At 52.7% G+C, this 12,820-nt stretch overlaps 1 protein-coding gene across 3 annotated transcripts; it reads right to left on the bottom strand.

Annotated features, from left to right (window-relative positions):
- Positions 1-2,805: 2,805 nt before the first annotated feature.
- LOC119093095 (seipin) lies at positions 2,806-11,810 on the bottom strand. 3 transcript variants are annotated; one of them, XM_037215985.1, is made up of 6 exons: positions 11,653-11,810; positions 7,242-7,423; positions 6,520-6,671; positions 5,680-5,885; positions 4,674-4,889; positions 2,806-3,679 (listed from the first exon to the last, which is right to left on the bottom strand). In XM_037215985.1, the coding sequence occupies exons 1-6, from the start codon at positions 11,758-11,760 to the stop codon at positions 3,545-3,547; spliced, it is 999 nt and encodes a 332-aa protein (XP_037071880.1). In that variant the 5' UTR covers positions 11,761-11,810; the 3' UTR covers positions 2,806-3,544. The 3 variants fall into 3 exon arrangements, with proteins under 3 accessions (XP_037071880.1, XP_037071881.1, XP_037071882.1); XM_037215986.1 differs by having other exon boundaries at positions 5,680-5,882; XM_037215987.1 differs by lacking the exon at positions 11,653-11,810 and adding an exon at positions 9,337-9,526.
- Between the last annotated feature and the right edge of the window lie 1,010 nt (positions 11,811-12,820).

Genomic DNA, 12,820 nt, shown 5'->3' with positions numbered 1-12,820 from the left:
TTCGGAAAACTTCGGTAATTATGTGGTAAAGCGATGCCTTATCAAAAAATTCGATAGCCTACCTAGCGTAAAAGTTTTAAATCAGGTGTTGGAATTTTCTCGCCTCGAGCTATCTCGCCTGGCCCTGCCAGCGTTGCTGAAAAGGCGCGTTTCTGGCCGCGCAGCGTTGCATAAAGCCTCGCTGCCTGACTTCTTCACTTTCAAGGAACTATGGAAACACCTGTTTTTTAGCAGCCATCGGCTCTTGATAATTCCCGTAACACACGCACGGTGGAAATGTCTTCCCAAACGTGGCGAGGTTGCACAGCGTACAAGGTCTTCGCAAACCCACGGCAATCTTCCAAACCTTTTGGTCGTCTTACACCGTATAACGGACGCCAGCATACTTTGTTTTCTGGGAGGTTTTTCATACAAAGCAGTAGCATCTCAAAGAGTCGGGAACAACCAAGTCCCTCCACGTGAAGCCATTCCTTTTCATGCACCTTCGTACTGCAACTAGCTTTTGACGAGTAGGAACGTCATGTCCCCCCCCCCCCCCCCCCCCTTTCCAACGTCCTCACGCACACATCCGACTAATTCCCGCGCCCGTTGCATGCTTTCCTAATGCTGCTTCTTCACCATGTATGGCTCAAAGTTGACTTCCAGTACCAGCTCTAGCTCGGTGTTTCCATACAATGTATTCGGTCATCCACACAATATAGGTGATTGCCAGTCTCACACAATGACCACAGTTGCACCATATATCACACCGACTCCTGTCCCTTCTCCATCAGTTGTACCACAACTGTTTCCATGACAACAACTCCATCTGCCACAGTGTCACAGCATGAACAGAATATTGACAAGAGCTAAAGGCCCACATCAAATCAAATGGTAATTTGATCATCACTACAACCCCAGTGGCAAGTTGTCCAGACATACATGCATACCTGGCATGAGCATCACATGAAAATTGATTCCACAGAGACATATGCTGCAGAACACATATGAACAATGTAGGATAGAACTGCAGCTTCCACTTATCACTAGTGATATTGGCTGCACAAAATCCCTGTCATGTCAACACGCCAAGTGTCGCAACAGCAGTCCCCGATCATCAATCCTGTCACGAACTGGAGCAAATATCAGTCCCTCATCAGACGCCAGCGCCATCTCTGAGCCGCCATCGTCACTCCTGCTTTGGAGACTGCCGCCCGAAGAGCCAGCCGGGGGAGACCAGGGGGCGGGGCACGAGCAGGGACGACCAACCGCGGCCGGCCGTCGGCTCCAGCTCCTCCACAGCATCGTCTGGAGGCAGACGGGGTCAAACATCACGCACGGGCAGCGACCAGCGTAGAGCGGACGCCCGCTACAGCTCCAGCCGATGGAGCGCGGCCAACAGTCACGTTGGCCCCGCCCCACTCGCAGGGGGAGGGAGGGGGGAGGGAGGGGGGTAATACACTCAGTGGTACACTCAGTAAGTGCGACGGATTACCGCAACACTTAAATTTGGGTCTCATGTGCAGCTTTTTTCTCGACGGGCAGGCCCTCACAGTGGCATTTCACGTCGCTTGGAAATATGTGACCCGAGCTGTGAGTCACGTTTGTGGGTCGATACCCACGGTCTGTGGGTCTGTGGGTCGACAGTCAATACCCACGTGCCGTGCACGGAGCGAACGGAGCCTACGGGTGACGTACCGAGATCGCGTGACCTGGTGAGTGTCCGGCGCAAAACCCGACAGCCTAGCCGGGTCTTGTGTACAAGGCTGATCACAGCCGCAGGGGCCGGGGGATGACCAATTAGTGTCAATTCAAGGTACACCTAGATGGAGACCGCGGATGGCTAACATGTGCTGCACGACCAATGGATACAGACAGAGAGTTTCATTCACAAATGACAATTTAGCCTACAGAGCATGGGAGCATCCCATAGAAAGGAGGGCACCAGCGATGGCCAAGTCCACATTGAGACGTAATTTTCAGCTTACGTGCTCAGTTCCCACACAAATTTGGACACTGTGGCAAATGTTAACTTCGAACATCCAAATTTCAAACATGCGAACGTTTTGCGGCAAATCTCCAGGCAGGTGTGCTGAGTCCGCAAGCGCAACCGCTCTGCATACTGCAATTTTTGGTAGTTTTTTGGCAGTTGACGGCGGGCATTATATTTTGATGGTGCCGCTTTGGGTATTAGCGTTACGATTGCATGGTATGTTCGTAACTGCAGCGGACTGTACGGTATGCTGGGTGCTGCTCATAGCCACGCCTTGTCAATGCACGGGTGGCGGCCTCGCCGCTGGCACCTCAGAGCGCCAGGGCGTCTAACTCACGCAGGCTCACTGGCCGCCGGCCGTCGACTCGGGGGCAGCCCACGGCGCTCGAGCCAGCGGCCCTAGGCATGCTGCAGTCTGTACCCTCACCGCCCCGGGCCGCACCTGCCCGCTCATCATCGGGTCGGTCCACTGAGAACACGCAGTCTGGGACCCTCGTCCGGCTCCGGAGCCGTCGCTGAAGCACTGGCCACAACCGTCCGCGGCGACATCTCACGGCGGCCGTCACACTCCAAAGTTTTCGTATGCTCCTCCACAGTGGCAGCACCGTCGGGACAGTAAATCAGTTCTGGGGCTTCATTGTCTGGCGCCTGACCTTTGTCCAGTTCAGACGACTTCTTTGATGAGGACGATTTTTCGTCTGTTCCGCCCACATCTGTGCACCAAAATATCGGTCAATACCGGTTAATACTAGTAATTACGACCACTGGTGCCAAACTGTCGGGTGCCTTCTGAGAGCATTTGCATGGTAAAGACACAAATTGTCCGCGGACATGCTAATAGCACAAATTACTACACGGCTTGGTGGCGCTGTCGAAAGCACATACCAAAACGCATTCCTTGTTACTGTAAACGGATTTCACCCAATGTCAAACCTTGCAATTTGGACGTCTTGAATTAAATTTATGCCGACATCTATGTAGTGCCATTACACCACATTACAATATTCACCAATCAAAGCTACGCAGCGTAGCTTTCTGAACGTCAGACTTTTGAAAAAAAACCGGGACACTGGCGGCCTATCTTCCTTTTTCTCCTTTTCGAATCACCAGGCACGACAGTGATTTGAGTCTTTTCTTTGTACCGATCCTCTTCACCCTTGCCACCGTCATGTTCAATTTTAAGTCTATACGATATAAAAATGGCCATATGGTGGCACATGTTTGCGCGTTACTTCGCTTACGCCTGCGGTGTAAAGTTTGTGCCTACGGATGCAAAGCACCCCTCGTTGTCTAAAGGATTCCTTCGACACTATAGTTTGTGAGAACGTCGGGTCAATAAAGGTGAGCATTTGTTGACCTGTCATCATCTCCAGCCCCCACATGATCAAATCGTTTCACACACGACACCGTGCCTAAACTTGACATCAAACCTGACTTCCACTGGGTATCTTGCCGGGTGACGTCCATGTGCGATTACCCAAAAAGCGCCAAAAAGTTTCACTGTCCCCTTTTGTCCTGGCTGAAGTGCTTTCCACTTCTGAATGTAGAAGATCGTAAAATGCAAGAATAAGATTACAAAGCCGATGCTTCCCAGCGTGCTGTCGGTTGGTCGTACGGTGCCCATCTTACGGGAACGAGGTGCGTACCTGCCGCTAGTGAGGCGTCCACCGCCGCCGGGCTGGACCGGGCCCGCCGAAGCCGCGCCAGCTGGGGACAGGCCACACCACACCCGATCAAAGGTCACGGGACAGGTCACACCACACCCGATCAGAGGTCACGGGACAGGTCACACCACACCCGATCAGATGTCACGGAACAGGCCACATCACACCCGGTCAGAGGTCACGGGACAGGTCACACCACACCCGATCAGAGGTCACGGAACAGGCCACATCACACCCGGTCAGAGGTCACGGGACAGGCCACACCGCACCCGGTCAGAGGTCATGGGACAGGCCACACCGCATCCGGTCGGAGGTCATGGGACAGGTCCTATCACATTCTGTCCGAGGTCACGGGACAGGCCACACCGCACTAGGTCAGAGGTCACGGGACAGGCCACACCGCACCAGGTCGAGGTCAGGGGACAGGCCACACGTCACACCTTCTGCGGTTTCCAGGTGAAGACGAAAGCTACACTGCAGCATTGATAACGGATGCACAGCAACCATAAACCTTCGAAATTCCAACCGCGACACCATGCTGGGCTCACTGGACCTCAGCCTTGCACGCAATCCGCCGAACTGCGCAGAAGGCGGACCCCATCCCGCGTGGGACAGACCCTGCCCACGCGGGACAGACTCTACCCCCGCGAGACAGACTCTGCCCCGCGGGACAGACCCCGCCCGCGCGGGACAGACCCTGCCCGCGCGGGACAGACCCTGCCCCTGTGGGACAGACTCTGCCCCCGCGGGACAGACACTGCCTCCGCGGAACAGACCCTGCCCCTGTGGGACAGACCCTGCCCCCGCGGGACAGACACTGCCTCCGCGGGACAGACCCTGCCCCTGTGGGACAGACCCTGCCCCCGCGGGACAGACACTGCCCGCGCGGGACAGACACTACACGCGCGGGACAGACCCTGCCCCCGCGGGACAGACTCTGCCCCCGCGGAACAGACCCTGCCCCCGCGGGACAGACTCTGCCCCCGCGGAACAGACCCTGCCCGCGCGGGACAGACCCTGCCCGCGCCGCCACTCACCGTCTGGGGTAGTTCCGTATTCCGCAGCCAGAGCAGCAGGAAGACCAGCGACACACTGCAGAAGATGGCGAGCGTGCCGACGAGGCCGCTCAGCAGCGGGTGGTGGTACATGAGCCGGCGCAGGCCGGTGAGGCGCGCGTGCACGCGCAGCCGCGCCGCGTACAGCTGCACGGCGTGAGAGCGCACCTCCAGCTGGGCGCTGGTTGGCGGGTGCTCCTGCGGACACAGCCGGGCCCGGGCGTCAGGTGGACACGCACACCGGCGCCACGACGCGCCGGTCCGTTGGCCGGACGGTGGTCTCGCGTGGCACACGCGGAGGTTGGCTCACGTCCCGCCGCACGACTTACAGCGGCCCGGTGCGGACAGGGAACGGCCCGGTTCGTCGCGCACTCATGCGTTTTAATTCAAAGCTAACGGCGAGAACAACAAACGCTCTCAGATGGTTACAACTGTGATGACAGGTCGGAGTTTCCGGTAATGTGACGCTCAACAATAATCTGAGAAGCATTGTGTTTAATTTAGTTGCTTATGAGAAGATAATTGCAGGGCGAATACGCATTGAAGCGACCGGGGAAAACGCTACTGAAAGGGCAGTTCTGTTTTCAAAATCCCATGAAAAGGAGTCCTTTTTTCGCTGCAACTAAGGGTTATACTGGTCGCAAATTGGATGAGCAAACGCTTCCATAGAACTGAAAAATCCGACAACAGAAAGAATAAGACAAGCTGTAATTCTTTGTGAAAGCATAACTAGTTTTCGATCGCAAAACACAATCCCACAAATTCAAAACCACATTGGTGTGCACATAAAATTATTGTTCTACGCTTGATAGTTCTATGACGTGCAGAACAGCTTTCAGTCAGCATTTCACAACACCCCTCAAGCCGAGCACAACAATCACCACCAAAAAACACCACATTTGAGGCAAGCAGGAAGGAAATAACCGAAACGACTTCAAGGCACAACACCGAGTGAAGCGACAAGCACGGGCGACATTCGAGCTCTCACCTCATGCACCAAGTACGCCGAGAACAGCTCGGTGGCAACCGTCTGCTGCTCGCGGGAGTAGTCGGTGAACAGCAGCGGCATGATGAGGAAGGTGCGCAGGGCGCGGTGCAGCCGCGACCGGTAGTGCAGGAGGTTGGCGCGCGACGACGAGCCCACCAGCCGACCCGAGAAGCTGGTCAGGTTCAGCTGCGCCATGAACATGCCTGCTGGCGCCGAGCGGCACGTCAGGGCGTTGGGCACCAGCCTTGGGTCAGTAGACGGAGCGTGGTGTGCCAGGTGACAGAGCACAGAGTCTCAGATGACAGAGCGTGGTGTGTCACGTGACAGAGCACGGAGTCTCAGATGACAGAGCGTGGTGTGCCACGTTACAGAGCACGGAGTCTCAGATGACAGAGCGTGGTGTGCCGGACGACAAAGCATGGAGCCTCAGATAGCAGAGCGTATTGTGCCGGATGACAAAGCATGGAGCCTCAGATGACAGAGCGTGGTGTGCCGGATGACAAAGCATGGAGCTTCAGATGACAGAGCGTGGTGTGCCGGGTGACAGAGCACGGAGCCTCAGATGACAGAGCGTGGTGTCCCAAGTGACAGAGAACAGTCTCAGGTGACAGGGCAAAACGGGTCAGATGGCAGAACACGGCATGCCGGATGGCGAAACATGACCCGCCGCGATACTGTCGGTCTCTCACTGGTCACCGCGCCCGAACCTGGCACGGGTCACGTCACAGGTCAGTGTAGGTCACTGACCCCGGCGTCCAGCCACCAAACGCCAGCGCTCTGGCCCGCTGCCAGACCAGCCACCACGCGGCCTCAGGGCCCACGGACGGAGCTGTGCTTTACCGGCGTTCTTGTTGGCGTCTGATTCCGGCATGTCCATCTCCAGTGTCAGCGTGTAGTGCACGTGCGGATACAGCAGGGGGTTGGCGCTGCCGTCCACCAGGTAGACCTGCGCTCTGGGATAAGCGCAGCTTTCTGGATTGGAGAAGCATGGGCTGAAACGAAACGTTACCAGTTTACATGCTCGGAATGTCTTGGAGAGGCATGGGCTGAAATGAAACGTTACCAGTTTACATGCTCGGAATGGCTTGGAGAAGCATGGGCTTAAACGAAACGTTACCAGTTTACATGCTCGGAATGGCTTGGAGAAGCATGGACTGAAATGAAACGTTACCAGTTTACATGCCCGGAATGGATTGGAGAAGTATGGACTGAAATGAAAAGCTACCTAGCAGAACGCAGGGTTTGTATGCACTTGTGTGCACTCATCCTGCATGCACACAACACACATAATTCTACAGTGGCTTAGTACTCTATCTCCATCGATTCAAATTCCCCACACCTCGGCTAATAAACATTTTCATTTTAACGGCCTGATAAGTCATACAATAGGGACCTGAACAGCCAAAGAATCTCACAAAGTAGCAAAGCATTACCGGCGTTCTTGTAATCTACCGTGTTTCGCGATACACGTACCCCGGGCACAACTAACACCCGAAGCAACTATCCCATGTTCAGGTTCCTGCACGCTCTATTGCCGCAGCATAGAGATGTGGACAACTCACGTGAACTGGAAGTGGACGGGCAAGCTGACCAGCATGGTTGGCATCATGCTGTAGTGAAATGTGAAGTACAGCACCGCCGACGAGATCAGCAGGATGGTGCATATCAGCCAGAGGACGATGCATTTGGCCAAGAACGAGCTGATATTGCCCACGTACTTGGTTACGATCTTGCCAGGATATGTCTGAAATGGAGTCTGGCAGTGAGAAGAACTGTGTGTATGTTTATCAATATCACACTGAGTGGTAAGCAGAGGACCACACAATAGCTTATGGCTGCATGCATTGTTAACGTATTTGCACCAGTTACGCTTTGTGTAACATTCTGCGAAAGATACGCGTAAACTTGTCCACAATTCGGGAGGGGGGGGGGGGGGCGAGAGGAGCATGTTGGTCCGGTTTCTCGCCACACATTGCTGTAGAGGAATCAAGCCAACAGATCACCCCTCTAACGCGATCGTTTTGCGCCGATGTTCAGTAATGTGTTCTGTGCTACCGCGACCAAAAGTCCGCGGTATGTAACGGTACACCTGAGTGTTGTACGGTACCCGTGCACTCTGTCGTGGGCGACGTGCGTGCGCCACGCGCCACCTTTTGCGCAGCTCATCCCGCCTGCTCCGCGAACGCCGGTGCTACGCGCTAGCTTGCTGGTCTCGCGGGTCATGTGACTAGGGTCTCTGGCCAATCAGTGTCAGACTTTGGTGGGGCCGAGCCTGGGTCAAGGTCGCAGTGTGGGCATGCACAAATGCATGCATGAATGTAAAACATGGTTGTGAACCTACAGATCCTGATGCATCTATAGTTGATGAATCTTGTAAAGATCAAAGCAAAGATCAACAGATCTAGGTTGAATAATTGCATGCTGTCTTGACCTGACCTTGAATGACAAAAGTTACAAGGTGCTTGCACAACACACAAAATATCCTGAGGATGTGCAGACACATACTAAGAAATCTGAGTTTGTGGTACTATTTGCAGAGGAGCTACAGCACAAAAACTTAATGTTGTCCATGCCTCCACCAATGACAAAAACAGACTGCACCTACAACACTTGAAATGCATTATGCACTCTTAATTTACAATACCAAACTACTGACTAATGATGAAATTTGCACTTCTAGCTCACAAGTTGGCTGAGGGTGATTGCTGTTTACCTAGTCTCTTATCTCTGGCAGCCTTGTGGTTTTCTTTGGTGGTTATGTTATGTTGTCTTACATGGTGTGTTGCAGTGTCATCATTGTACCTTGCATTAGCACAAGTGGATCATTAACATATCCTGACTGGAAATTCTCCACCATGAATCAAGTGTTATGCCCACTTTTACAATAACACAATAAAACAATTTGCAGTGTGCCCAATGGACCAAGAACTGTTTCTTTGGCTTTTGATTACCTTTTGGCTTTGATTTGGCTTTGATTACCTCACAGAGTTCTTGGCCCTGGCCATACCTTATCATTTGCCAGCAACTTAGTTAACACTGTGCATGCAATGTCCCTACAGATGCATTCTGATGTCTTGATCCCATGACTAAAACAACAAAAATCATTCTGAACCTTTTTAATCAATAATCATTGCATCACTTCCTACATTGCATGACCACTGACACCACCATCCTACTGTAGAATTTCAGATCAATCATAGAATTTGTGTTCAAAAGCTTAGTGTGCTGTAGTGCTTCACATATTCCATCCTTCACTAGGAGCATCACCTGACCTTGAGAGCAGGCTATTGGAGCAGAGCATCATCAGGGTGTATCAGGAGGCAAATAGCAAGAGAGCAGGTGAATAGTGCCAAGCAAAAACTGATGTTCTCAATTCTGAAGGATGTTTTTAATGACAACATAATCCATTGTATGTACCAACAGGCCTCAACGTCTTGAACTTGAAGCAATCTAATGGTGTTTCCCAACTTCTCAATTGCAGATCAACTGCTGCACACAGCTTCAAGCATTGTACTCCTCTCTTCAATCAAAGTGAAGGGAATATTGGTTTTGAACAGGAATGAGAAGGAATGCATGCTTTAGTAAGGTGAGTGTTTCTATGCACAGCTTCATTCTGTATTATGCCACAGCTTATGCCACACTAACAGCTGCACTTACTGATCTGAGATATGCACACATTTCAGACAGTTTCGAGAAACATTCCTGAAGCGCTTCGTCCATCTTTGTGTGATACACAACCTTTCAAAATGATAACTACTTGTAGAAGTTGATATCAGTGTTACAACTTCTCACGCCTGTTGAATGCCGCGATGACCACAACCTGATATAACACGGCATTTGCCCGCGTGTGAGGGCTCGTCCACAGAACACGGTCCTCCCAGAAACTCTGTTTTGAGATAAATTTCTGAACTTTGGGTTTATCCACAGCCCCGACTTGCGCACGGTGACGCGAAACCCATTTATTGAGGCAAGCGCGCATTATTTTGTCTCAGCCGCGCCAGGTAGCCTGAGAACTCAGCGATCCGCCTCAACAGCTCATATCATTTTGCCATATCCGTAACTTGGTCATAAATTGGTGTAACTATACAAAACAGAAAAATTGTACCTATCAAAAATAGGCAGCGTAGGCTAAGCTTTCTATCTCTGGGGGAAAGATGCAAGCGTCAAGATGTGTTGCAAGCCTTCGCCACCAAATATCCCGAGCGTTTTTGTAATATCCGGCCCTCGCTCCCTCTCCGCCCCAGCTAATTACGTGAAGCTCTGGTCCTGCACGATGGGCAATGCGACGAGCGAGGGAACACTGAGAGCAATGTCGTGCCTCCCATGGGTGTAGCCACTGAGGGGCTGTGAGTGCATGCCTCCTCCCCCACAAAATGCCTCCCACCAAATAGATTTTGTCCCCTCAAATTTCGCGCGTGGAAGGCGCGTTTTCACGTTTTCCCATTAAAAATACCGTTTACCTCAATCGCCTTAATCCCGGAGATGTGGTTCATCCAACGAAGTATTGCAGTTATCACAATTCACACGAGACTGAAAGAGTACAACTGCACCTGACGCGCTCTCGTCCTCACCAGCCGGCGGCGCCGGCATTGAGAATATGCCAATTGTATGGCAACCATAAGTCTGATCAGCATAAGATCTAGCATGCTGGGATTAAACAAAGGAAGACAGGTCCAAACGCCGGCAATTTGGCAATGTACCAGCAATAATGCGTTCTGTCTCTGTCGAAGGAAACAAAACGAGGAAACTTGAAACGCAAATCTTTGCTGGCGACGAAGACCCCGTTGATCCCATTACAGCTGTAAACTTTACTGAGGTCCTCATTTACAGTGGCTTACTGATTTGATTAACAGATGTCGTGTATTCGCGGGATAATGTGCATATGGCGCTCCTGAAATGCCAAAAGCGACATGGCTGTAGACATAGCTGTAGACAATTGAATAGCGGATCGTTTGTCATCAAAAATTTAGATGTATCTTGTAAGGTCGCTGACCTATCGCAGGTCGAAGTCAGGCCATGGTTTCAGCGAATGTAATTTCTAGGGAATCCTTCAATCCGATCCAACAACGGAGTGTTAGACGAGGCCATACATCTCTGAGGTGCTTCCTTAGGCAACACAACCGTTGAATGAGCAAATTACATCGGCTTAAGGTCAGATATAAAGGTCAGATGAAGGTCGAAACCAACCTGTTTTGTTTCCATCAGGCTTTCTGTATGGGATAGTTTCTGGTGCCAATTTCCAATTTATTGATGGCAGGAATCGCATTATACATATTCCATAGACATATTAGAGGCTAGAATAGGTCATTGACCTGAAATGGCCCACGTCAATATTTTGTTTTCAGGAACATACTGCCTGGCGTAGTATTTGTCGCTTATTCAAATGCAAAATTCAGAGCATTCTTGCATGGTTTTGGTCACCATGACCTTAAAAAGGTCAAACAAGGTCACTGACCTTAAATGAGCATGTGGCCATTTGCTTAGAAACGGTTACCTAGGTTCTGGGGGCACTTTGGAGACCAACCGGGAATTGATCTTGTTTGACCTTACTTGACCCTGAGGTCATGACCTAGGAACTTGAAACCTTAACCCAAGTAAGTTTACGTACAGATCAACACACCCTGTAAGTTCGGTGTCCCTAGCTTTCTTAGTTCCCGAGATCTCAGGAGGGTCAAATTGACCCTCCCAAGCGAGCGAGGGGTATCCAGCCGGCCACCCGGGCGCGTGCTAATTGTGGAATGGATGCTTGACAAGTGCGTTCACGAATACCGATTCTCTTTTGACATGGGGAACAGCGGAGCGTTGCGTAAGTGTCTTCACATCTCGTCCAAAAATCAGAAAGCATTACGCACCAAAGACGGCGCGCAAAGCCCTTTACCGCGCTACTTCGCCAATGACGGACACTGCCCAGCACAGCGCTGCTAGAGCTGAGCACAGCGAGCAGTTCGCGCGTGCTATGCCCTGCGCACGTACCGTCATGGCGGTGTCGAAGCAGCCGGTCAGCGTCCTGTACGCGACAGACACGGGGAAGCACAATAGAGCCACTGGGCCCGGCAGACCCATCGTCCGCTTCACGCCCATCACTGCGCCGCGTCGCCGCGCGAGACGCCGGCGCCCAACCCCTGCTCCGCCTCCGTCGGCCCGACACGGCCGGCCGCGGAGCACTGAAGCCGCCGGCGGCGCACGGAGACGGATGACGTCACGCCAGGTCCAGTCAAAGTCCGGAGGGCTCTAGGGCGAGACCACGACTGGGCGACGGTCAGCCGCTACGTCCGCGCGGCTCTGGTCAGCGGCGGGGCGAAGGTCACGGAGGGGGGGGGGGCTCATAGGCTCATCATACTCGGGCTCATTCCAGCGACAGACATTCACAATGGCTAGGGTCCGCAGCCATATTGGTTGCCGTCGATTAATCAGTTTGTTTTGGCATTACCAGCCTTGTTATCGTTGTTCATCGTTGTTTTCGTTATCAGCTGCCTTGTCGATCGTTTCTCAATCCCCTGACAAAGTCCTGCCGGCGACAGACTTTGAGTCGAGGTCGGCTGTGCTGCACACGGCCATTAGCCGCGTGATCGACCCCCCCCCCCCCCACACACACCCCTTTTCAGCTGATAGCGGTGATGTGATGTCGACGCAAGGGGTGAAGGTCCGCTGGCCATGCCCCTGACATGGCCACAACACAAACGGTGTGTTGGGCCGGCCGTCCCACCGCCACCGCTTTTTTTACTTCGCTATGATGCATCGCGACGCACGCACACACCCAGGGCGCCAGCGGACACGGCGGCAAACCATGCGGCCAAAAGCTCATGCGTTGGACAAATATATCTTGCCAATCGACGCAAGAAAAAGACGTATTGGCCAGTCTTTTTCGCACACCGGCTACCCACCCTGTCATCTTATGCATCTACTGCGTCCTACACTCGCTGTCGGGCACGGCGCACCACCAAATGCACCACCAAGGCAGCGCAATTGACGGTACCAGTGGCGCGACTTCGTTTAACGAGGAGCCGGAGTGGGTGGGCTGAGTGGGTTTGACGTGGCTCAACGACAAACTCCAGAGATCTGGTGTTTTAAGCTTCCCAATGGAGAGGAGCTGACTTAGGAGTTGGGTGCCTATCATGTTGCCGAAATGCACTAATATGGT

The sequence above is a fragment of the Pollicipes pollicipes genome, unplaced genomic scaffold (assembly GCF_011947565.3).
Source record: "Pollicipes pollicipes isolate AB1234 unplaced genomic scaffold, Ppol_2.1 Scaffold_4002;HRSCAF=4701_pilon_pilon_pilon, whole genome shotgun sequence".
NCBI classification, from domain to species: Eukaryota; Metazoa; Arthropoda; class Thecostraca; order Pollicipedomorpha; family Pollicipedidae; genus Pollicipes; species Pollicipes pollicipes.
The sequence above is the reverse complement of the archived record's forward strand: the minus strand, read 5'-3'. Positions and strand labels throughout refer to the sequence as shown.

Coding starts and splice junctions, on each gene's coding strand:
- LOC119093095 (XM_037215985.1), bottom strand. CDS start 11,760: ATGGGCGTGAAGCGGACGATGGGTCTGCCGGGCCCAGTGGCTCTATTG. Junction 7,424..11,652: donor GCTTCGACACCGCCATGACG/GTACGTGCGCAG, acceptor ACTCCATTTCAG/ACATATCCTGGCAAGATCGT. Junction 6,672..7,241: donor CCCGTCCACTTCCAGTTCAC/GTGAGTTGTCCA, acceptor GTTTCGTTTCAG/CCCATGCTTCTCCAATCCAG.